Source organism: Salmo salar, chromosome 04 (assembly GCF_965601325.2).
Source record: "Salmo salar chromosome 04, fSalSal1, whole genome shotgun sequence".
Classification (NCBI taxonomy): domain Eukaryota; kingdom Metazoa; phylum Chordata; class Actinopteri; order Salmoniformes; family Salmonidae; genus Salmo; species Salmo salar.
Genome location: NC_138294.1, coordinates 51,532,622 through 51,559,896, shown reverse-complemented (window position 1 = coordinate 51,559,896; position 27,275 = coordinate 51,532,622). Strand labels below are relative to the sequence as shown.

General features: G+C 44.5%; 1 protein-coding gene across 1 annotated transcript in view; it reads left to right on the top strand.

Annotated features, from left to right (window-relative positions):
- The window catches only part of LOC106603264 (roundabout homolog 1), a 220,748-nt gene that overhangs the window by 29,308 nt on the left and 164,165 nt on the right, over positions 1–27,275 (top strand). Inside the window, exon 3 of the mRNA XM_082974526.1 lies at positions 24,064–24,150. Within this exon, the coding sequence (XP_082830652.1) occupies positions 24,064–24,150 (87 nt within the window). The remainder of the gene's footprint in view (positions 1–24,063; positions 24,151–27,275) is intronic.

The following is a 27,275-nucleotide window of genomic DNA, read 5'->3' as shown; positions in this document are numbered from 1 at the left end:
TTTTTCAGCAATGGGCTGCAAAGTCATCATTCAACATTCTGCCGCCTTCTGAGAGCCTATGGGAGCCGTAGGAAGTGTCACGTTACAGCAGAGATCCTCAGTTTTCAATAAAGAGAGTTTAGAAGGCCAAGAAATGGTCAGAGACGGCACTTCCTGTAAGGAATCTTCTCAGGTTTTTGCCTGCCATATGAGTTCTGTTATACTCACAGACACCATTCAAACAGTTTTAGAAACTTTAGGGTGTTTTCTATCCAAATCAACCAATTATATGCATATTCTAGTTTCTGGGCAGTAGTAATAACCAGATTAAATCGGGTATGTTTTTTATCCGGCCGTGCAAATACTGCCCCCTACCCTAGAGAGGTTAACACTTTTTTGGTTACTACATGATTCCATATGTGTTATTTCATAGTTTTAAAGTCTTCACTACTATTCTACAATGTAGAAAATAATACAAATAAAGAAAAACCCTTGAATGAGTAGGTGTGTCTAAACTTTTGACTGGCACTGTATTTGTATATTTTATTATTTGGACATGGGCGGCTTGGAAAAAAACACTGATGAGGAGAAGATGAGGTGCAGAGGACAGTTGAGAGGAATTGAAAAGCGAGCAAGAATGAGGAGAAAGCAGTATCCTTTGCCAAAACAATCTGAGATCTGCTGTGTGCTATAAATGCAGTACATTATGAATGATGGTGGCTGGGTGTGATGAATGCTGTGTTTGTCTGTCAGGAAGTCATTGTGTCTCTTTTCATTTATACCACAGTCTTATGTATCTTCTATTATATCTTGCCTTCTATCTATGCCTTCCCCATAAAACAAAATTAAGAGGAAAAGAATGTGTGAAGTTGGCCATTTTGAGAGCAGACTTATGGTTGTATGGAAAGAGCTCAGAGGGGAAACTACCTCTCTCTCACTGAATGCCTCCTAATCCCAGTCAGGCTCAAGGACATCTCTCCCATCTCTCTGAGACGATCGATACCCTGCCCTTATCACTAGATACTCTATGTATATGAGATTGCAGTTCCAAATTGATTCCAATCTCCTTGGATTAACACTAAATCAATATGCGTTCCAGCACCAGGTGTCTGGTTGTCTGTGCTAGCATGCTGAGGTGAGGTCTAAGTGAGCAACATCATGGGTGGGTGGCCACCTGAAACAGTGTCCCTGGGCTTCTCTTAGTGGACAGAGGGACTTCAGGCCGAAGTGGTAGCGATGCAGGAAAGGTTGACAGAGATGTTGCATTGCAGCCTAAGGTTTGTTCTGACAGACTGAGGAAATGCTTTTCATATCACAATTGAAAATCAAAAAACACAGTCAGACGGACTAACAAATACATTTCAGAAAGTCATTTTGCATGACACAGAACTGTTCTTTTGAAAGTGGGTAACTTTCTGATGGCTGCCTTGATGTGCGGTGCCTTGCTGTTGTTTTTGGTGTTTACCGGCTTAGTGGGATGCAGGGGGACTGTGCGTTGGCACGGTGACAAGCAGGCCTGCGGGCGGCTGCCGTCATGTTTAAGTGTGATTGATGGTCTCGTCTGCTCACTGAGAGTGCTAACGGTTAGTGCTGTTAATGAGCACACATCAACTTAACGCACCAAGACATTCATCTGGAGAGAGAAGCGGAGAGACGTGAGTGTGTGTGTAGTTTTACGTATGTGTAGTTTTACGCATGGACAAGGCTTGCTGTGATGTGTTTTAGAACCACCTGCTGGGTACCCACTGGGCACAGACGTCATTTCAACATCTAGTTTTGATTCATTTACATTTGGTTGAGTTGTCAACTAACGTGAATTCAACATGAAATCAACAAAACATTTCACCATGTCATTGGATTTAGGTTAAAAGTTAGGTGAAAAAAAGTTGATTACTTCTTGCAAATCCAATCAGTTTTCCACATTCATTCAACATCATCACATAGATGTTTTGTTGTTGAAATGATGTGGAAACAACATTGATTGAGTGCTTTGGAAGTGACAGGTTGACATGAAATCTGTAGTTTATTGACAGTGCCCAACAGCTAGGCCATTTTGGTAATGAATACAGGCTACAATATAGGTATGGTAATTCACCTATGGAAGTATAAGGCTGTGAATGCAGCCATATACACAGCTGTCCTGTCACGCCCTGGCCATAGAGGGTTTTATTCTCTATTTTGGTTAGGCCAGGGTGTGACTATGGTGGGCATTCTATGTCCTTTTTTCTTTGTTTTTGTATTTCTTTGTTTTGGCCTGGTATGGCTCTCAATCAGGGACAGCTGTACATCGTTGTCACTGATTGGGAGCCATACTTAGGTAGCCTGTTTTCCTTTGGGTTTTGTGGGTGGTTATTTTCTGTTTCGTGAGTATTACCTGACAGAACTGTTTGGCTGTCGGTTTTGTTATTTTGCTTAAGTGTTCACCAGAAATAAATACATGATGAGCACTATCCACGCTGCGCCTTGGTCTACTCTTTCAGACGGCTGTTACATGTCCAAAATAATGCAAACTAAATGCTGATAGTAGTAGTGAAAGAGAGCGACTCTCCAGTTGGGCTGGTCTGTGACTCACTGACACCTTTCCCGGTCAGAGGAATAAAGCTACGTCACAGACAGTTACACACAATAGGGAACTTTATTTCCAGAGGACATAAGAGATGGATCAATCAATCAATCAATCAATCAATCAAATGTATTTGTAAAGCCCTTTTTACATCAGCAGATGTCACAAAGTGCTATACAGAAACCCAGCTTAAAACCCCAGATCGCAAGAATGCAGATGTTGAAGCACGGTGGCTAGGAAAAGCTCTCTAGAAAGGCAGGAACCTAGGAAGAAACCTAGAGAGGAACCAGGTTCTGAGGGTTTGCCCAGTCCTCTTCTGGCTGAGCCAGGTGGAGATTATAAGAGTACATGGCCATTTAAGGCTAGATTGTTCTTCAAGATGTTCAAACGTTCATAGATGACCAGCAGGGTCAAATAATAATCACAGTGGTTGTAGAGGGTGCAACAGGTCAGCACCTCAGGATTAAATGTAAGTTGGCTTTTCATAGCTGAGCATTCAGAGGTCGAGACAGCAGGTGCGGTAGAGAGAGAGAGTCTAAAACAGCAGGTCTGGGACAAAGTAGCACATCTGGTGAACAGATCAGGGTTCCCTAGCCGCAGGCAGAACAGTTTAAACTGGAACAGCAGCATAACCAGGTAGGCTGGGGACAGCCAGGAGTCATCAGGCCAGGTAGTCCTGAGGCATGATCCCAGGGCTCAGGTCCTCCGGGAGGGGAGGGAGAGAGAGAGAGAATTAGAGGGAGCATAATTAAATTCACACAGGACACGAGATAAGGCAGGAGAATTACACCAGATATAACAGACTGACTCTAGCCTCCAGGCACATAGACTATTGCAGCATAGATACTGGAGACTGAGACGGATGGGTCAGGGGACACTGTGGCCCCTTCCGACAATACGCCCGGACAGGGCCAACCATGCAGGATATAACCCCACCCACTTTGCCAAAGCACAAGCCTAACACCACTAGAGGGATATCAACAGATCACCAACTTACTATCTTGAGGCAAGGCTGAATATAGCCCACGAAGATCTCCTCCACCGCACAAGCCCAAGGGGACGCAAAACCAGAAAGGAAGATCACGTCTGTGACTCAACCCACTCAAGTAATGCACCCCTCCTAGGGACGGCATGGAAGAGCACCAGTATGCCAGTGACTCAGCCCCCATAATAGGGTCAGAGGCAGAGAATTCCAATGGAGAGAGGGGAGCCGGCCATGCAGAGATAGCAAGGACAGTTCGTCGCTCCAGTGCCTTGCCGTTCACATTCGCACCCCTGGGCAGACTGCACTCAATCATAGGACCTACTGAAGGGTTGAGTCTTCAGTAAAAACGTAAAGGTCGAGACCGAGTGTTCCTCTGTCACATGGATAGGCAGATCATTCCATAAAAATGGAGCTCAATAGGAGAAAGCCCTGCCTCCAGCTGTTTGCTTAGAAATTATAGGGACAATAAGGAGGTCTGCGTTTTGTGACCATAGCGTAGGTGTAGGTATGTACGGCAGGACCAAATCAGAAAGATGGGTAGAAGCAAGCCCATGTAATGATTTGTAGGTTAGCAGTAAAACCTTGACATCAGCCCTAGCCTTAACAGAAAGCCAATGTAGAGAGGCTAGAACTGGAGTAATATGATACAATTTTGGGGTTCTAGTCAGGATTCTAGCAGCTGTGTTTAGCACTAACTGAAGTTTATTTATTGCTTTATCCGGTTAGCCTGAAAGTAGAGCATTGCAGTAAAGCATGGAATCGTTTTTCTGCATTATTTTTGGACAAAAAGTTTCTGATTTTTGCAATGTTATGAAAATAGAAAAAAGCTGTCCTTGAAACATTCTTGATAAGTTCGTCAAAGAGAAATCAGGGTCCAGAGTGTGTAAGGGCTGTCGTCGGAAGAAGATCAAGGTGCAGCGGAGTTAGTGTTCATCATTGAATATTTAATAAAGAAAGAACACTATACAAACAAAACAAGAAAACCGACAGCCAAACAGTCCTGTCAGGTGCAAAACACTAACAGAAACAATTACCCACAAAACCTAAAGGAAAAACATGCTCCTTATGTGTGACTCCCAATCAGCAACAACGAGCTTCAGCTGTGCCTGATTGGGAGCCACACACGGCCCAAAACAAAGAAATACAAAAACATAGAAAAAGGAACATAGAACGCCCACCCAATGTAACACCCTGGCCTAACCAAAATAAAGAACAAAAAACCCCTCTCTATGGCCAGGGCGTTACAGTACCCCCCCAAGGTGCGGACTCCGGCCGCAAATCTTGACACTGAAGGGGAGGGTCCGGGTGGGCCTTCTTACGGTGGCGGCTCAGGTGCGGGACATGGCCTCTGCCCCACCCTTGGCGTCGCCCTCTTAGGTGGCGCACCTGGCCGCGCCGAAGGTCTGGTGGGCGACCCTGACTGCGCGCGGCTGGCGGGCGGTGATGGCTGCGCCCAGCTGGCGGGCGACCCTGGTTGCGCCCGGCTGGCGGGCGGTGATGGTTGCGCCTGGCTGGCGGGCGGTGATGGTTGCGCCTGGCTGGCTGGCAACCCTGGTTGCGCCCGGCTGGCGGGCGGCGATGGCTGCGCCCGGCTGGCAGGCTACCCTGGTTGCGCCCGGCTGGCGGGCGTCCCTGGCGGCTCCGGCGGCACTGACCCAGGATTCACCAGGCTGGGGAGATATGAAGGAGGCCTGGCCCTGGGCGCAGGCACAGGACTCACCAGTCTGGCGGGCGGCTCTGGCGGCTCCGGCAGCTCCGGGCTGGCGGGCGGCTCTGGCGGCTCTGGCCCAGGATTCACCAGGCTGGGGAGACATGAAGGAGGCCTGGCCCTGGGCACAGGACTCACCAGGCTGGGGAGACATGAAAGAGGCCTGGCCCTAGGCGTAGGCACAGGACTCACCGGGCTGGCGGGCGGCTCTGACTGCTCTGGACAGGCGGGCGGCTCTGGCGGCTGCGGACAGGCGGGTGGCTCTGGCGGCTGCGGACAGGCGGGCGGCTCTGGCGGCTGTGGACAGGCGGGCGGCTCTGGCGGTTGCGGACAGGCGGGCGGCTCTGGCGGCTACGGACAGGCGGGCGGCTCTGGCGGCTCCGGACAGGCTGGCGGCTCTGGCGGCTCCGGACTGGCGGGCGGCTCTGGCGGCTCCGGACTGGCGGGGCGGCTCTGGCGGCTCCGGACTGGCGGGCGGCTCTGGCGGCTCCGGACTGGCGGGCGGCTCTGGCGGCTCCGGACTGGCGGGGCGGCTCTGGCGGCTCCGGACTGGCGGGCGGCTCTGGCGGCTCCGGACTGGCGGGCGGCTCTGGCGGCTCCGGACTGGCGGGCAGCTCTGGCGGCTCCGGACTGGCGAGACCTACTGGAGGCCTGGTCCTGGGAGGTGGCACAGGACGGACCAGGATGGGGAGACCCACTGGAGACCTGGTCCGTGGAGCAGGCACAGAACTGACCAGGATGGGGTGACCCACTGGAGGCCTGGTCCGAGGAGGAGGCACAGGATAAACTGGGCTGTGGGGGAGCACTGGAGTTCTGGTACGGACGCTCTTTACCCACACTCCAGGCTGAATGCCCACTTTGGCCCGGCACGGGCGGAGAGCAGGCATTGGGCGAACTGGACCCTCCCAGCGCTCTGGAGACACAGTGCGCAACGCCGGCACAGGATAACCTGGACCGAGGAGGCGCACTGGAGACCAGATGCGCTGAGCTGGCACCATCCGCCCTGGCTCGATGCCTGCACTCGCATGGCACTTGCGGGGGGCTGGTATGTAGCGCACCGGGCTTTGAACGCGCACTGGGGACACCGTGCGCTCCACAGCATAACACGGTGTCTTACCAGTACCACGCCGCTTCCGGTAAGCACGGGGAGTTGGCTCAGGTCTACCGCCTGACTCCGCCAATCTCCCCATGTGCCCCCCCCCAAATGTTTTTTGGGGCTGCCTCCCATGTCCGTTGCGCTCCCTTTCCTCATACCAGCACCTCTCAGCTCTCGCCGCCTCGATCTCCCACTGCGGGCGGCGATAATCCCCAGCTTGAGCCCATGGTCCTTTCCCGTCCAGGATTTCCTCCCAAGTCCACGACTCCAGTTAGCTTTTCTCCTGGTGCCTCTCCTTGTGCTGCTCCTTCCTCCGCTGCTTGGTCCGTTGTTGGTGGATAATTCTGTAAGGGCTGTCGTCGGAAGAAGACCAAGGTGCAGCGGAGTTAGTTCATCATTGAATATTTAATAAAGAAAGAACACTATACAAACAAAACAAGAAAACCGACAGCCAAACAGTCCTGTCAGGTGCAAAACACTAACAGAAACAATTACCCACAAAACCCAAAGGAAAAACATGCTCCTTATGTGTGACTCCCAATCAGCAACAACGAGCTTCAGCTGTGCCTGATTGGGAGCCACACACGGCCCAAAGCAAAGAAATACAAAAACATAGAAAAAGGAACATAGAATGCCCACCCAATGTAACACCCTGGCCTAACCAAAATAAAGAACAAAAAACCCCTCTCTATGGCCAGGGCGTTACAGAGTGTCACGCTCTGACCTAGGAGAACTGTGTTTTCTCTGTTTAGTTAGGTCAGGGTGTGTTTAGTTAGGTCATTCTATGTTTTGTTTTCTATGTTTTGGCCAAGTATGGTTTCCAATCAGAGGCAGCTGTCTATTGTTGTCTCTGATTGGAAGCCATACTTAGGCAGCCTGTTTTTCCCTTTGTTTTCGTGGGTAGTTGCTTTCTGTTTAGTTTGTTAACCTGACGGAACTGTTGGCTGTAATTTTGTTATTTTTGTCTAGTGTTCGTTTCCATTAAAATATATAACGATGAGCACTCTACATGCTGCGCCTTGGTCTCCTCTATACGACGCCCTTAACACAGAGTAACTCAGAGATCCTAAAAAGTTTTATTTGAGACGACTGTACAACCACCAAGGCTAATTGTCAGATCCAACAGCAGATCTCTTTGTTTCTTGGGACCTAGAACTAGCGTCTCTGTTTTGTCCGAGTTTAAAAGTAAAACATTTGCCGCCATCCACTTCCTTGTCTGAAACACAGGCTTCCAGGGTAGGCAATTTTGGGGCTTCACCATGTTTCAGCGAAATGTACAGCTGTGTGTCGTCCGCAGAGCAATGAAAGTTGGCATTGCGTTTCCGAATGACATCACCAAGAGGTCGAATATATAGTGTAAACAATAGTAATTGATGGTGTCAAAAGCAGCACTAAGGTCTAGATGGTGTCACCATCTAGACCTTAGTGCTGCTTTTGACACCATCGATCTTCTATGATCTTGTCATCAAAGAAGTTCATGAAAATCAAATTTTGTTGGTCACATACACGTGGTTAGCAGATGTTATTGCTTGTGTAGCGAAAAGCTTATGCTTCTTGATCCGACAGTGCAGCGGTATCTAACAGGTAATATCTAACAATTCCACAACAAAACCTAATATACACAATCTAGTAAAGGAATGGGATGAGAATATATAAGTATAAAATATATGGATGATCAGCGACAGAGCGGCTAAGATGCAATAGATAGTATATAATAGATAGTGCAGGATACAGTATACAGTATATACATATGAGATAAGTAATGTGAGATACGGTCGGGGGCGCTACAGCGATTTTTGAAAAAAAATCGTGCCCATTTTAAACGGCCTCCTACTCAAACTCAGAAGCTAGGATATGCATATAATTAATACTTGTGGATAGAAAACACCCTAACGTTTCTAAAACTGTTTGAATGGTGTCTGTGAGTATAACAGAACTCATATGGCAGTCAAAACCCCGAGACCGATCGTAACAGGATGTGGAATTCTGAATTGCGGACTCAACTTCACCACTTTGCCTGTAATTCACACAGTGAGCAATGGTTCATTGAGCACTTCCTATTGCTTCCACTAGATGTCCCCAGTCTTTACAAAGTGGTTTGAGTCTCCTACTGTGAAAAATGACTGAATGACACGCTGTGGAACGTGGTCACACGGAGAGGGCCATCACCATTATGACGCCGGTGCCCCTGGTTACCCTCCCCTTTCTAAACGTTTTGAAAGACAATGCAATCTTCCCCCTTGAATCTTATTGGAGCTCTGGTTGAAAAAGGCCCTAAAGATTTATGTTATACAACGTTTGACATGTTTGAACGAACCTAAATAAAAAAAAATGCATTTTTTGGAAAGAGGTGTCCCGCGCACGACGGAAGTTTTGGAGCAGCCTTCAGAACGCGCTAACAAGAACAAGCTATTGGAATATAAAGGATTAATTTTTTCGAACGAAAATACATTTGTTGTGGACCTGGGATTCCTAGAAGTGCGTTCTGATGAAGATGATCAAAGGTAAGGGATTATTGACAATAGTATACAAGATTAGATTTGATATGCGATTGTTCCAAGATGGCGCTGACCTGTATTGCTAGCCTATTTTTCTGAGTATCGCATCCCCTTTTATCGCAAAGTGTGATTACCCAGTAAAGTTATTTTTAAATCTGGCATTACAGGTGCTTTCAAGAGATATTCATCTATAAATCTTAGAATGACAATATTACATTTTGAAAATGTTTTCGAATAGTAATTTAGTAAATTGTAGCGCTGTTTCACCGGAGGCATTTGAGGGAAAATAGTTAGTCAACGTCACGCGCCGATGTAAAATGTTGTTTTTATATATAAATATGAACTTTATCGAACAAAAGAATGCATGTATTGTGTAACATGATGTCCTAGGTGTGTCATCTGATGAAGATTGTCAAAGGTTAGTGCTGCATTTAGCTGTTTTTTGGTTATTTGTGATGCATGTGGTTGGTCGGAAAATGGCTATGTGGCTACTTTTACGATATACTCCTCTAACATAATCTAATGTTTTGCTTTTGCTGTAAAGCCTTTTTGAAATCAGACAACGTGGTTCGATTCAGGAGAGGTGTATCTATAAAACGATATAACATAGTCCTATATTTGAAAAAATATATATATTAAATTTCGTTATGCTAATGGCGATAGGATTTTTTCGCTGGATGTCCGTCCCGCATACGGGACGAGCCCGTCAAGAGGTTAAAGTGGAATTATTAACCTCTCTACGGTCGGCGGGACGAAGTCGTCCCACCTACGTTACAGCCAGTGGAATCCTGTGGCGCGTTATTCAAATACCTTAGAAATGCTGTTACTTCAATTTCTCAAACATATGACTATTTTACACCATTTAAAAGACAAGACTCTCGTTAATCTAACCACACTGTCCGATTTCAAAAAGGCTTTACAACGAAAGCAAAACATTAGATTATGTCAGCAGAGTACCCAGCCAGAAATAATCAGACACCCATTTTTCAAGCTAGCATATAATGTCACATAAACCCAGAAGACAGCTAAATGCAGCACTAACCTTTGATGATCTTCATCAGATGACAACCCTAGGACATAATGTTATACAATACATGCATGTTTTGTTAAATCAAGTTCATATTTATATCAAAAACCAGCTTTTTACATTAGCATGTGACGTTCAGAACTAGCATACCCCCGCAAACTTCCGGTGAATTTACAAAAAATTTACTAAATTACTCACGATAAACGTTCACAAAAAGCATAACAATTATTTTAAGAATTATAGATACAGAACTCCTCTATGCACTCGATATGTCTGATTTTAAAATAGCTTTTCGGTGAAAGCACATTTTGCAATATTCTCAGTAGATAGCCCGGCATCACAGGGCTAGCTATTTAGACACCCAGCAAGTTTAGCACTCACCAAAGTCAGATTTACTATAAGAAAAATGTTATTACCTTTGCTGTTCTTCGTCAGAATGCACTCCCAGGACTTCTACTTCAATAACAAATGTTGGTTTGGTCCCAAATAATCCATTGTTATATCCAAATAGCGGCGTTTTGTTCGTGCGTTCAAGACACTATCCGAATGGTAAAGAAGGGTCACGAGCACGACGCATTTCGTGACAAAAAATGTCTAAATATTCCTTTACCGTACTTCGAAGCATGTCAACCGCTGTTTAAAATCTATTTTTATGCCATTTTTCTCGTAAAAAAGCGATAATATTCCGACCGGGAATCTGCGTTTAGGTAAAAAGACGAAAGAAAATAAAGCATGGGGTCGATTCGTGCACGCGCCTAAGCCCATTGTCCTCTGATCGGCCACTTGCCAAAAGCGCAAATGTGTTTCAGCCTGGGGCTGCCTCGATATCATTCAGCTTTTTCCCGGGCTCTGAGAGCCTATGGGAGCCGTAGGAAGTGTCACGTTACAGCAAAGATCTTCAGTCTTCAATAAACAGAGACAAGATTCTCAAGGAATGGTCAGAGAGGGCACTTCCTGTAAGGAATCTTCTCAGGTTTTTGCCTGCCATATGAGTTCTGTTATACTCACAGACACCATTCAAACAGTTTTAGAAACTTTAGGGTGTTTTCTATCCAAAGCCAATAATTATATGCATATTCTAGTTTCTGGGCAGTAGTAATAACCAGATTAAATCGGGTACGTTTTTTATCCGGCCGTGTAAATACTGCCCCCTACCCCCAACAGGTTAAAGTGACTAGTGTTCCATTTATTAAAGCGGCCAATGAAATCAAGTCTGTAGGTAGTCAGCCGCCTCTTTGTGCTAGTGATGGCTGTTTAACAATCTGATGGCCTTGAGATAGAAGCTGTTTTTCAATCTCTCTGTCCCAGCTTTGATGCATCTGTACTGACCTCAACTTTTGGATGGAAGCGGGGTGAACATGCAGTGGCTGTTGTTTTGGTTCTATTCTAGTTTCTGGGCAGGAGTAGTAACCAGATTAAATCGGGTACGTTTTTTATCCGGCCGTGAAAATACTGCCCCTATCCCAAACAGGTTAACCGCTCAACACAGAATAGCCGGATGTGCGCACTAGAAATATCCTTTCTATTTTATTCAGCTTTGTTCAAATGTACTCTTCATAGTATAAAATAATATAAAATATTGCCAGCAAAATCTTGTCTGCTAAATGAACTAGTGTAGTCCACAGCCATTTGACATAGCCAGATCAGGACCTAACAAAAAGACAACTCAGAGTATGCTATTCTGTTCTTCTGAAATAGACTACATTTTCTTCATATCATGTTTCTTTAGACCTGTCTAAAATAAATAGTGGATTTATTGTGAAGGTGTAGGCTATATTACATGGATTTTACATGAAATGTAGATGTTCCAAAGGTCTGCATCAGTGGATTGTAGGGAAGCCAGGAGATGCTAAATGCGTTTATGTTAATTAACGGTCAATTACTGTGAGACCGACAGTTATTTGCTTGACAATCACCGGCTGATGAAATTTCGTGACCGCCCAGCCCTACTAATAGGTTGGTGCCAAAATCTCCTCTAACCTCTATCAGCACCATGGACAGTGCCCTATACAATAAAGCAAGTCATTTTGTGTCATGTCCTGACCAGTAAAAGGGGTTATTTGTTATTATAGGTTGGTCAGGGCGTAGCAGGGGGTGTTTGTTTTGTGTGTATCGGGGTTTTGATGTATTTTCTATATTTTCTATTTCTATGTTTATTCTATGTTTCTCTTTCTATGTTGTGTTTTTTCAATGACCTCCAATTAGAGGCAGCTGGTGGTTGTTGTCTCTAATTGGAGGCCATATTTAGTGTGTTCGTTTTCACTTGTGTTGTGGGTGGTTGTTTCCGGTTTAATCTGTGCACCTTACTGGACTGTTATCGTCGTTATTTTGTTTAAGTGTGTTTACCTTCAATAAATACGAAGATGAGCAATATACCCGCTGCGTATTGGTCCGATGATTTCTCCTCTTCAGACGACGAAGATTATGACAGAACCACCCACCATAAGAGGACTAAGCAGCGGAGGAGGGAGCAGCAGGAGAGCTACTTAGAGTCGTGGACATGGGAGGAATTATTGGATGGTAAGGGACCCTGGAGGCAGGCAGGGGAGTACCGGCGCCCGAAGGAGGAGCTGGAGGCAGCAAAGGCTGAGCGACGGAAGTATGAGGCACTATATCCTCCATTTCAGGAGGTGAGGAGGCAGCCCCCCCCAAAAAAATGTGGGGGGGGGGGCACACGGGGAGTTGGAGTAAGTCAGGAAATAGGCCTGAACCAACTCCTCGTGCTTATTATGGGGAGCGTTTGGCGTTGAGAGCACCGTGCTATGCGGAAGTGCGCACGGTCTCGCCCATCCGCACGCACAGTCCGGTAAGGTTGATACCGGTCCCCCGCAAGTGCCGTTCTAGAGTGGGCATCCAGCCAGAGAGAAGTGTGCCGGCACAGCACATTTGGCCACCAGTGCGTCTCCTAGGCCCAGGCTACCCTGCGCCTGCTCTACGCACGGCAGCCATCATGCCTCAGCACAGCCCAGTTCATCCTGTGCCTGTGCCTGCGCCCAGAGCCAGGCCTCCTGCATGTCTCCCCAGCCTGGTGAGTCCTGTGCCTGCGCCCAGAGCCAGGCCTACTGAAAGTCCCGTCAGTCCGGAGCCGCCAGAGCCGCCCGCCAGTCCGGCGCCGCCAGAGCCGCCCGCCAGTCCGGCGCCGCCAGAGCCGCCCGCCTGTCCGGCGCCGCCAGAGCCGCCCGCCTGTCCGGCGACGCCAGAGTCGCCCGCTGTGAGGGTCACCAGTCCGGGGTCGGCGGCGAGGGACCCCGCTCTAGAGGCGCCACCAAAGTGGGGTGAGCCAGTGGTGGAGCAGGGTCTGCGTCCCGCTCTTGAGCCACCTCCGTAGGGGGGAGGATTGGGAAGGGGGGGGGGGGTGTAGCACAAGAACCGTCGTTGATGGTGTCCACCCTCCCTTTCCTCCCTTTAGTTTGGGGTTATTGTTTTGTGAGTTTTTGTTTCAGGTGCATTCGGGGTCTGCACCTTTGGGGGGGGGGGGGGGGAACTGTCACGTCCTGACCAGTAAAAGGGGTTATTTGTTATTGTAGGTTGGTCAGGGCGTGGCAGGGGGTGTTTGTTTTGTGTGTATTGAGGTTTTGATGTATGTTCTATATTTTCTATTTCTATGTTTATTCTAGGTTTCTCTTTCTATGTTGTTGTTGTTCTATGTTGTTGTTGTCTCTAATTGGAGGCCATATTTAGTGTGTTCGTTTTCACTTGTGTTTGTGGGTGGTTGTTTCCACTTTAGTCTGTGCACCTTACTGGACTGTTATCGTCGTTATTTTGTTTAAGTGTGTTTACCTTCAATAAATACGAAGATGAGCAATATACCCGCTGCATATTGGTCCGATGATTTCTCCTCTTCAGACGACGAAGATGATGACATTTTGTCATTCCATTCCCTAGGTTTTTGCTGAAATGACACCACTGGCTATACCACCAATATTTTTATAAAAACCAACGAGCTAGATTGTTTCTTACCTTTTCAGAAGAGTTGCAGCCCCCTTGATGCTCTGTGGAACTTCCTGAGTAATTGATCATTCCATTGTCCCCAAAATCTTTTTGTAAGATCCCCTTAAAAGCCTGTTGGATTTATTCAGCTTTCCTCAGGTGTAGTATGCTTCTTCTGTGCTGGCTGAACACATTTGTCAAAGTGGAAAATGTGTTTTCACAGCTTCAATGGTAATCTTGACTCCGCCCTTACAAATAGAATTCAAATATTACAGGCGGCGTATCCCATTATTCACTTAACCTACCACAGATGAGCATACTACTTTCTATGGAAACCCAAAGGAGTCATACCTAACAGCCCCAGTGACTTTCCATAGCCTGAACATTGTGATGGCATAGAGCAGTGGAGATACAGATTTTGCCAACCTGTCCCTCAATCATTTTAACCAACCTGTCCCTCAATCATTTTAACTTTTTTGCTATTTTTATATAGGGACATAAAACTAAAACTGAGGGGGCACAAGTTTCAACTGAAGGGACAGTGGTGGAAAAAGTACCCAATTGTCATACTTGGGTACTTTTTAAAAGTAAAGATACCTTAATAGAAAATGACTCAAGTAAAAGTGAAAATCACCCAGTAAAATATGACTTCGAAAAGTATTTGGTTTGAAATATACTTAAGTATCAAAAGTAACTGTAATTGCTAAAATATACTGAAGTATCAAAATAATTTCAAATTCCTTATATTATGCAAGCCAGACGGATAGCCAGGGGCAATCTCCAACAGTCAGAAATAATTTACAAATTAAACATTTGTGTTTAGTGAGTCTGCCAGATCAGAGGCAGTAGGGATGACCAGGGATGTTCCCTTGATAAGTGTGTGAATTTGACAATTTTCCTGTCCTGTTACGGATTCAAAATGTAACAAGTACTTTTGGGTGTCAGGGAAAACGGATTGAGTAAAAAGTACAATATTTTCTTTGGGAATGTAGTAAAGTAAAAGTAAAAGTTGTCAAAATTATAAATAGTAAAGTACAGATACCACATGAAACAACTTAAGTAGTACTTTCAAGTATTTTTACTTAGGTACGTTACACCACTGGTTAGGGGTTAATGACAGGAAGTATCCTGTCGACATGGAGCTCTCCAAGGTTCTGAAACACAGTGACGGGCCCTTTGTTCACTTCACACACATACTCTGTACACTACAGCCCACTAAACAGGCATCATTGGAACCTACCTATTCTCTGGTGGTGTCAGTATCTCCTGTATCCATGGCTATAAATCCCCATTAATTGATTTTGCCCTCTTAAGCACAGAGAAAGCTGCCATGCTATTGGTTAAGCACAGGGATATATACCAGGATAATGATGCAGAGCAGGATACAAGAGTGAATAACTCAATCGTACTCCCGAGCCTGATCATGAGTCACCTGAATGGCTTATTGCCCCAGGCTTGCTGGATCCCTGTGGACTCTCACACATCCTATCATTGCATTCGCATGCAGGGATCTAGAGAATAATATAGTCTTATATTCTCATGAATCACATTGCCCTCGTATACAGAGATGGACCCCAAGCGGAAATCACACAGTGTGTGTGTGTGTGTGTGTGTGTGTGTGTGTGTGTGTGTGTGTGTGTGTGTGTGTGTGTGTGTGTGTGTGTGTGTGTGTGTGTGTGCGTGTGTGTGAGACAGAAAGAGAGAAAGATAGAAAGCGAGAGAATGACAAGAATAGAGTGTCTGTGTTTGTATGTATTTGTAAATTCCAAATGCATGTGTGTGTGCTGTGTTGCTCCCTGTTTCCCGGTGGAAATCAGTGCATGTTGCAGGGGGATGAAGAGAAGGAGGGATGAAGGCAGGGAAGAGGAATAAGGTAGAGTGACTGTTCTGCTCTACAGATCTAGAGCAGTGCCAGGCCTGGCTCCAGACTATGATTGACACTTTAAGTGTATTCGTTCGCCAGTCGGCTGTTTGCTCTTGTGCACTGGGACCCGTGTGAGCGACCAGCCATCTGTGCAACTTGCCGTTCTCTGTCGTCGCCTGTCGTCATGGCGATGTGCCCCCCTCTTCTAATGCAGCCCATCAGTCTGGTGTACACATGGAACTGCCCCCCATACCATGTCCTCCTCACCCCCTGTGTGTGTGCCCCTCCAGCGATCCCTCTCTTAGGGCTGAGCTGAAATCCAATGAGATCCTTAATTTATATGGGTCCCCACCAGCTGGCTTCACTCGCCTGTTCTTCATTAAAGGGGTTTAGAAATTTGCCATTTGGCTGTTGATTTTGACCCACATTTAAAAAGTCTCCTGGTAGTCTGTCTCTCTGTCCGTCTGTCCGTCTGTTTGTGTGAGCCAGGACTGGAGTTACTTTGTTGCAGGTGGTGTTCTGTACTGTGTTGTGAATGCATCATCTCTACTGATTGCATACATTGTTTTGCTTTTGGACAGATATCTTACTGGTATCCCACCTAGCACCTTATCGATGCAAATATTAATACATGATTAACTTTCCAGCACTCTCATAAACTCAGATAACACTTAAATTGTACTTACTGTATACTGTATCTAGTCAAACAAAACATTACTACATGGTCAAAACTTGACAGTATAAGATGGACACAAAATAGACTTGGCTTTGTTGCCTCTTGTTCCTGCACGACATGCAATAGGATGGAGTGGCAGCACCCTCTTGTGGCTTGTTTTTGAACATCACCATGCTTCATAAAATCCTTCCTCTATCAATCTACGTGTTATAAACTGAACATTGAGTGTAATACTCACCATTACAGTATAACACAGTGAATGGTAGCTGACCTGTGCCAGGTAAAAGCAGTAATGTGGTTCTCTCTAGCAGTGGTGGGAAAAATACCCAATGATCATATTTGAGTAAAAGAGGAAGGACTCAAGTAAAAGTGAAAAGCACCCAGAAAAATACTACTGGAGTAAAAATCTAAAAGTATTTGGTTTTAAACATACTTAAGTATTATAAGTCAATGTAATTTCTAAAATATACTTAAGTATCAAAAGTAAAAGTAAATGCTATAAATCATTTAAAATTCTTTATTTTAAGCAAACCAGACAGCACAATTTTATTTTTTGTATTTTATTTACGAATAGCCAGGGGCACACTCCAACACTCAGACATAATTTACAAACAAAACATTTGTGTTTAGTTAGTCCTACAGATCAGAGGCAGTAGGGATGACCAGAGATGTTCTCTTGATAAGTGAATTGGAACATTTTCCTGCATTCTTAATGTAATGAGTACTTTTGGGTGTCAGGGAAAAAGTATGGGAGCAAAAAGTTTATATTTTCTTTAGGAATGTAGTGGAGTAAAAGTAAAAGTTGTAAAAAATATAAAGAATAAAGTGAAGTACACATACCCAAAAAGTAGTACCGGTACTTCAAAGTATTTTTACTTAGTTACTTTACACTACTGCTGCAGAGGTACTCAGTCTTTTTCAGTAAGTTATTATTGATGTAGTTCTTGATGTTAGACTGTAGGGGCAGCAGGGGTTTAAGCTTCAGTTATAACATAATTCATTAGTATGATTTTAGCCTGTGAGTGAGTAGCCTACAGGTACAGTTGTGTATGTATGCACTGTGCAGTAGGCCTATAGAAGGTATGTATGTTCATTTTTGACTGTGTAAGCATTTCTGTAATTGAAATGTGTGTGTCTGAACCTGGGGAAGGGGTATGGCTGTGGGTGAACCAGTACATTCATGGGAATCATGCCGGATCTACTGTACTGTGGGCTAATAAAGCCTTTGTCGTAGAATTCTCAGAAGTAAGGAGAGTTGTGTGGTTTCCAACCAAAACTGTATGGTCGATGGTCAACATCGAACATCCTCACATCAGAGCCCCTTTCCATGCAGCACCACACAGCTATAAGACAACCACTAAAGCAAACTGAAAAACATAGCTTTTACCAAAACACAGCTTCTTTCTTCTTGGTATGGTCTGTGTGTTTTACTGTACCTAGTTCTCAATCAGCAGTCTACCTGTGTTCAGAAGCAATCCCAGCCCATTTTACAGATGGACTGTTTTTTTTCAGCTGGTGGTTGCCATGGGAATGTTGAGGAGAAAGCACCACCTCACACACTGTAAATCTCCAGGTTCACCTTAAAGTCACCCAGCCCATCCTCCCTCTGTCTCAATAGAGCAGTATACTGGTAGCATGGACTTCCTGGTCTTTCAGAAGCACTATAGAAATGGGAAATACATTCTCAGGGAGACAGTTTGTCTATGCAACAGGGAGACAATTCTACTAGTATACTGCTCTATTGAGTCTCCCTGAGAATGTATTTCCCATTTCTATAGTGCTTCTGAAAGACCTAAAGTGTTTGGTTTTACAGATAGATGCTATGATGAGATCATATTCCTGTGGTGACTTCCACATTGAGATATTGAGATCGATCACACTGCTCCTTTTTCAAGATTTATAGCATTTCACAGTTATGACTTTCCTCCTGGAAGCTGCATTCTATCCAGTAAACAATTATCAAATGACAGGGGATTTAAGGTGAATTATGTGTTGCAACTAAGATGTAGTCATCATTGTCATGCACCTTATAATTATCATTTTCTTAGTGTGGAGAGAGACGAGTGAAGTCATGTTGTGCTCTCGTGGAGATAGGAGAGAGCTTGCAAAACAGAGGGCAATAAGGTGAGGTGACGTGGGCCAATCTATAGCATGGTTTAGGATTAGGTTTAGGATTAGGTTTAGGATTAAAGGAAAACAGGGATTCAGTTCTAACCTCAAACTCCTGAGAGTTGTTATTGTGTGAACCCGTGTCTCTGCTTTATTAAGATGATCTCTCTATAACAGTAGTGTGGAAGAATGGAGAGAATATGTTAAAAATAATCACTTTTCTTCACCTTACTCCTGATCTAATTGATATTGGGAATTTCCTTCCCCACTTTCCTCTCCATTTTTCTGCATTCCTTTTGTTTTGGCTTTTCTAGTGTTGATGGGGAGGTTAGTATGAGAAACTGGACCTGACAGAGAACCTTTCCTGCACTGCTGGGACATAGGCTTAGCTTGGAATGAACAGATATAGTCACACCTTGGCTTTCAGGGCTGATAAAGAGAGATGGTGGCAATTACTTCAATTATTCAGTTACAGTATATTTGCAAAACTAGGCACACACTTCTGTTTGAAAAACCTCAGCCCATGTCATCCCTTTAAGTATTGGGCTTGTGATCTGGGCAGAGCGCTCGGATAACGAGTCAAGGATAACACTAAGAACTCAGATAAGCAATAGATGGATATAAGAGTGAACTCTCAGTCGTGAGGTCCTGATTTCGCTAATACTACACTAAGTGATAACAGTTATTGATTGATACCACTCTGGCAGATCTGTGCTGACATTCTGATGGGATTCAGGTGTGTCAGAGATGAACTCCAAATCAGGAAGCAGGTGAAAAGGATTGGTGTCAGCTCTATCTTCACCATATAACAGAAACCTCTCCATTGTCTTCTATCAGAGGAGTAATGCTTGGTGCTGATTACTGTCTTGGTGCTGGTCTAGGGGAAGGTAAGGTGCCAACTACATTCACAGCCAGATGGGATCAGTCATCCTTTAAAAACGACTTGATCTAATACAAATGTGTCCTCAATCCACTTATCTGGACAAATAATGTTCAAATAAAAGTATTGAAGGGTAACTCTGTCCATATGCGTGGCTCAATTTCCTTGAGCTAAATCAAGACAAGAACACAGAACTTATTGTTGGAGTCAAAGCACAGAGAGAGAATCTGGCCATACATTTTAAGTCATGGGCAATAAAGATAAAACACCAGGTAAAAAACCTAGGTGTTATTTTAGATTCTGAACTCGATTTCGAATCACACATTAGGAATGTGACCAAAATAGCTTTTTACCACCATAGGAACATTGCCAAGTTGTAGCCATTTCGCTCTCAGGCTGATACAGAGAGACTCATCCATGCTTTTAATACAAGCAGGCTTGACTGCTGTAATGCTCTCCTGTCTGGTCTACCCAAGAAAGCCATTGGTCAACTGCAAAACATACAGAATGCTGCAGCACGGCTACTGACCAAGACCAGACAGAGAGCACACATTACACCAGTTTTAAGGTCTTTGCACTGACTGCCTGTGCGTTTTAGAATATTTGTTTTATATTCTTCTATTGGCTTTTAATCCACGATTGTGCAGCCCAATACATATCAGATATGCTTTTAAGTTGTGTATCCAGTAGGTCCCTCAGGTCCTCTGGCACTGGCCTTTTAACAATCCCAAAGCCTAGGACCAAGAGGCATGGAGAGGCAGCCTTTAGTTATTATGCTCCCAGGCTCTGGAATAGCCTGCCAGAGAACCTGAGGGGGGTCGAAACTGTGGACATATTTAAAATGTCTTAAAACATATTTTAAGCTTTGCTTTTCCTCAGGGTGCTTTTTAGTTGTTCAGTTTGTGTCATTCTTTAGTTTTTCATCTTATGTTGTGTAGTAAATATAGAAATGTTTATTTTCATTGTTTTAATTCTTTTTTCATGTGAAGCACATTGTGGAAATGTGCTCTATAAATGAAGCTTTGATTTGATAAAGACTAATGGTACAGTGTGGAAGACTGACTTTCATTGAGGTCTTCATCCTTGTCAGCTATTGGTGCTCTCAGACATTTCTATGTCATGGATTTCCTGCAAACCTTCAGAGGATCTTGCCCAATAAAAACGGCTCATGAGAACGTGTAGGCCTAATTGAATGTTGTGGAGGATATTGTCCACATTATGAGAGGTTGTGTCGGGCTAGCCATACGTCATGCACTCAATCTGCACCAGTTTGATCCGTTTGGTCAGATTATTTCCATGCCACTCACTGGTTACATTGCTGAGAAATCCGTCAATTTCTCCTTTGTGACAGTATGACGTAAAAGACCCAATATAAACAGCAAGGGGAAATAGAGGAACTTGGATCCGGTTCTAGGAAATCATGGGCCAACATATTCCTTCAGTACCCTCAGGTCAGTATTCCTCAGAATTACACACCACCTCGAAGTCCAATCAGAGGAGAAAACATGAGGGAATCCAATAACAACGCTCTGTAACCATCTGGCAAGCGGTGTCAGCGCGTCAGGTTTGAGACAGCTTCTGCAACCAGGCCATCAGTCTGCTGAAGAGCTAACCTTAGCTGTCTCCCTGAGCAGACCTGCACCTTAGAGACTATTTGCAACCTAGAGACTAGCTGCACCTGAAGACTTTTTGAACTGACTCTCCACGCATCCAGCCGTTACACACAAGCACACACACAACCACCCATAAACGCACACACAAGCACATGCACACAGACTCACACTCTCTCTTTCTCACACACACACACACACACACACACACACACACACACACACACACACACACACACACACACACACACACACACACACACACACACACACACACACACACACACACACACACACACACACACACACACACACACACACACAGTGCATTTAGAAAGTATTCACACCCCTTGACTTTTTCTACATTTAGTAGTTTTACAGCCTGAATAAAGAAAGTATTACATTTAGATTTTGTGTCACTGGCCTACATGCAATAAAGTAAAATGATGTTTTAAGAAAAAAACAAATAAAAAATATAATATGTCTTGAGTCAATAAGTATTCAACCCCTTTGTTATCGCAAGTCAGATAATACGTTGCATGGACTCACTTTGTGTGCAAAAAAAGTGTTTAACATGATTTTTGAATGACTACGTCATCTCTGTACCACACACATACAATTTTATGTAAGGTCCCACAGTCGAGCAGTGAATTTCAAACACAGAATCAAACACAAAAATCTGGGTTTTCCAATGCCTCGCAAAGAAGGGAACCTTTTGCTAGATGGGTAAAGAAATAGGATATTGAATATCTCTTTGAGAATGGTGAAGTCATTAATTACACTTTGGATGGTGTATCAATAGACCCAGTCACTACAAAGATACAGGCGTTCTTCCTAACTCAGTTGCCGGAGAGGAAGGAAACCGCTCAAGGATTTCACCATGAGGCCAATGGTGACTTTAAAACAGTTACAGAGTTTAATGGCTGTGATAGGAGAAAACTGAGGATGGATCAACAACATTGTAGTTACTCCACAATACTAACCTAAATGACAGAGTGAATAGAACGAAGTCTGTACAGAATAAAAAATATTCCAAAACATGCATCATGTTAGCAATAAGGCACTAAAGTAAAACTGCACTAAATATGGCAAAGAAATTAGCTTTATGTCCTGAATACAAAGCTTTGTAGAGTACCACTCTTCATATTTTCAAGCATGGTGGTGGCTGCATCATGTTATGGGTATGCTTGTCATCGGCAAGGGAGTTTTTTGTATATAAAAAGAAACAGAATAGAGCTAAGCACAGGCAAAATCCTAGAGAAAGACCTGGTTCAGTGTGCTTTCCAACAGACACTGGGAGACAAATTCCCCTTTCAGCAGGACAAATAACCTAAAACATAAGGCCAAATAGACACTGTAGTTGCTTACCAAGATGACATTGTATTCGGTGCATGTGACAAATACAATTGATTTGATTGTAATATATATTGACACTCTAACATTTTATATTTGTAAATACAATCCTACTTGACAGAGAACATGCATACTCTATACTGTAAATCATATTGTGTACATATCAGGCTATTAGTAGTCCCCCTTCTGTTACTGCTGCTTTTAAATACGTTTTCTATTTGACTTCTTCTTATTGATTATTGTACTTTAACGTTGAGGGAGCTAGCACACAAGCATTTCTCTGCACCTTTTATACCTGCTGTAAACTGTGTACGTGACAAATACAATTTGACTTGATTTGAATGAAAATAGAGTTTTGAGGATTGGATTGAACTGGATGCTGTCAGGTACGGCTGTTCTGTTGAAACCCCATTATGATGACATTACTGCTGTATACACTCACCAGTTTATTGAGTCACGTGGCAGTGGCTTGCTATATAAAGCAGGCAGACAGGCATTGAGGCATTCAGTTACTGTTCGATTGAACATTAGAATGGGCAAAAGGAGTGACCTACGCGACTTTGAGCATGGTATGATTGTCGGTGCCAGGTGTGCCGGGCTTTTCACGCGCAACAGTAAAAACATCCAGTCAGCGGCAGTCCTGTGGGCGAAAACAGCGCGTTAATGAGAGAGATTGAAGGAGAATGGCAAGAATCGTGCAAGCTAACAGGTGGGCCACAAACGGTGCAGTACAACAGTGGTGTGCAGAACAGCATCTTGGAATGCACAACTTGTTGGTCCTTGTCATGGAAGGGCTATTGCAGCAGGAGACCACACCGTGTTCCACTCCTATCAGCTAAAAACAAGAAGCCTGTGGGCATGCGATCAGCAACAATTGAGGATTGGAAAAACATTGCTTGGAGTGAATTCACTTTACTTGAGTGGCCTGGTCAGTCCCCAGACCTCTACCCAATACAGCGTCTTTGGGATGAGATGGAACAGGCTGTTCGCAATATGAATGTACCGCCGTCTAATCTGCAGCAACTGCGTGATGCCATTGCGTCAGCATGGACCAACACTGCGTCATTGCGTCAGCATGGAACTTTTCTGACATCTTGTAGAATGCCCTGAAGAATTCCGGCTGTTTTGGAGGCAAAGGTGGGTCCGACCCGTTACTTGATGGGTGTACCTAATAGACAGGCTATCAAGTTGCAGGTGATGATATCTTTCTCACAGCAAGACGTCCTCAAACATTGTGACATTATGAAAGGTCAACAGCTGTGTGTTTGCCCAGTGGTGGGAGATTGGACTGAGATGTCTGATGGAAAGGCTTATGTTTTACACAGTCTGTTTTCACTTCTCTTTCTCTTCCCTTCTTTCTATCTCCGTTTTCTATTTTTCTATGGGCTTCGGGCTCAGTCACAGACCCTGTTAGTCTTTTTCGGGTTTATTTTCTTCCTCAGTTTTAAGCGAATGATGGAGGGCAGCATGGGCACAATCTGAGGAATGATCTCTGCTGTGTCAATAAGGGAAAGGTGGATACCTAGTCAGTTGTACAACTGAATGCCTTCAACTGAAATGTGTCTTCCTCATTTAACCCAACCCCTCTGAATCAGAGAGGTGCGGGGGGGCTGCCTTAATCAACATCCACGTCTTCGGCGCCCAGGGAATAGTGTGTTAACTGCCTAACTCAGGGGCAGACCAACAGATTTTTTTAACCTAATAGTAACAGGTCAAAGTGTTAGATTGTGAGAGAGGGAGGCGGTTTCTTATGGTCTAATCAATCCTTTGTGTTTTTCTCTGCAGATACAGACACACGGGATAGGGCCAATGAAGATGCCACCCCCACACCCTCGTCTGAACATGAAGATGACAACTCTCTAGGCTATACAGGTACTGCAAGAATCTTTCTCTCTCCCTCTCTCTCTGAATCTCTCTTTCTATAAGAATTCCATTTCAGCCTTGAATGTTATTGTATACTCTTAAAAATTGCAATATACACTGCTCAAAAAAATAAAGGGAACACTTAAACAACACAATGTAACTCCAAGTCAATCACACTTCTGTGAAATCAAACTGTCCACTTAGGAAGCAACACTGATTGACAATAAATTTCACATGCTGTTGTGCAAATGGAATAGACAACAGGTGGAAATTATCGGCAATTAGCTAGACACCCCCAATAAAGGAGTGGTTCTGCAGGTGGTAACCACAGACCACTTCTCAGTTCCTATGCTTCCTGGCTGATGTTTTGGTCACTTTTGAATGCTGGCGGTGCTTTCACTCTAGTGGTAGCATAGTGGCGCTACCAGGAGACAGGCCAGTACCACAGGAGACGTGGAGGAGGCCGTAGGAGGGCAACAACCCAGCAGCAGGACCGCTACCTCCGCCTTTGTGCAAGGAGGAGCAGGAGAAGCACTGCCAGAGCCCTGCAAAATGACCTCCAGCAGGCCACAAATGTGCATGTGTCTGCTCAAACGGTCAGAAACAGACTCCATGAGGGTGGTATGAGGGCCCGATGTCCACAGGTGGGGGTTGTGCTTACAGCCCAACACCGTGCAGGACGTTTGGCATTTGCCAGAGAACACCAAGATTGGCAAATTCGCCACTGGTGCCCTGTGCTCTTCACAGATGAAAGCAGGTTCACACTGAGCACGTGACAGACGTGACAGAGTCTGGAGACGCCGTGGAGAACGTTCTGCTGCCTGCAACATCCTCCAGCATGATCGGTTTGGCGGTGGGTCAGTCATGGTGTGGGGTGGCATTTCTTTGGGGGGCCGCACAGCCCTCCATGTGCTCGCCAGAGGTAGCCTGACTGCCATTAGGTACCGAGATGAGATCCTCAGACCCCTTGTGAGACCATATGCTGGTGCGGTTGGCCCTGGGTTCCTCCTAATGCAAGACAATGCTAGACCTCATGTGGCTGGAGTGTGTCAGCAGTTCCTGCAAGAGGAAGGCAGGGCTAGGGCCATTCCCCCCAGAAATGTCTGGGAACTTGCAGGTGCCTTGGTGGAAGAGTGGGGTAACATCTCATAGCAAGAATGGGCAAATCTGGTGCAGTCCATGAGGAGGAGATGCACTGCAGTTCTTAATGCAGCTGGTGGCCACACCAGATACTGGCTGTTACTTTTGATTTTGACCCCCCTTTGTTCAGGGACACATTATTCCATTTCAGTTAGTCACATGTCTGTGGAACTTGTTCAGTTTATGTCTCAGTTGTTGAATGTTATGTTCATACAAATATTTACACATGTTAAGTTTGCTGAAAATAAACGCAGTTCACAGTGAGAGGATGTTTCTTTTTTTGAGTTTATGTATGCAGTGCTGTGAAAAAGTGTTTGCCCCTTTATAACTTTCTCAAACATTTGCAAATTTTTGATACCGAATTTTATGAGATTTTCAACCAAAACGTAATATTAGATAAAGGGAACCTGAGTGAACAAATAACACAACAATTACATACTTATTTAATTTATTTAATAAACAACATTATGCAACATCCAATGCTCCTGTGTAAAAAAGTAATTGCTCCCTTCCACTCAATTACTGGTTGTGCCATCTTTAGCTGCAATGACTGCAACCAAATGCATCCTGTAGTTGTTGATCAGTCTCTCATGTCGCTGTGGAGGAAATTTGGCCCACTCTTCCATGCAGTACTGCTTTAACTCAGCCACATTTGTTTCCAGTTCATCACCTTACAGAAAGAAAATTAGTAGGTGAAGTAAACAGGGGGTATCATGAGACACCATTATTATCATAAAACTGCATGGTAAACCATGATCCAAATCATGATGGAGCATGTTAAAATGCTCGTTCATGGCCCAAATGTTCAAAATTGTCAAGAGTCAGCACAAACCAAACTCCTGTGCAACTAGGATTTTGATTATTACAGGCAACTGTATTTTCCGTAAATCTGTGGAAACTAGGCGAAAGGAGCCACTGGCCATTTGGAAATGAAGCTAATGTGTTCTAATATTTAACTCCAAGAATTATGGAAATTGAGCATCATGACTGGGACCAAACAGTCCCAGGTAGCAGATTCTGTTCCCTTCAGCTGGTCGGGACTATAAATTCACTGGACGCCAGTTCAGCGGCGGCCACGGAACCTCTAATGCTCCTTCCAAAGGCAACATAATTCAATCTCTTCTCCGTTTCCCTTGGTATATTATTGTAAAGGTTCACTCTCAAGGGAGGTACCGTCATAGAGCAAATAAGCAAATTGATTGAGTTTCTCTCCATTCCAGAGCCTTCTCTCCTGTGACCTAGGAGAGTGACAAACTGCACTTTCAGGCTGCACAGAACAGATTGGAATTTGCTAAAGATCACAGCTTGAATGTAAGGGTCATGACCATATTTCACTCCCTTGTTCACCATTTTAACACAACTATCCAGTGAAAGGAATTCAGATGTGATCAGGCACAGCCAGGCTGCTATCTTGACAACAGTATTATCTGAAAAACACATCATTCAGATCTGTTATTGACTATATTATACATATTCGATGGGCTACATTGAACAAACAAAATGGCAAAATATGGCGCTCCTCTTTCAAGGCTGGTAGGTGTTACATGGAGGACCATGGAAGAAAGATGAACCCAACAACAGCCTATACATTTGTGCCTCCTTGCCTACCATGTCGACAGTGTTGTATTGGAACTATTTTATTATAGTGCGGGGCGCAAGTGTACTCATGTCACCATAAAAGGTGATTGGACGAGTCGGTCCCTGTGCACTTGTCAAGTAACAAGTCCAGTGAAAACAGTCTCCGGTGTTATGTCGCTAGCTACCTAGCTATGCTTACTGTTTCATTCAAGTCAACCAAGGTTATATTCACCTCTGGATTCTTCATATAAAGCATAACATTACATAGTGTGAGAAGATCAGCAACAATGGCTAAGTTTCCACCTCCAGAAAACTTTGACTTCAGTCACCCAGAACACTGCCCAGAATGGAGCCAATGATTTAATTGTTACAGGATATCAACTAAGCTAAACGAAGAGGATGGAGAGGTATAGGTT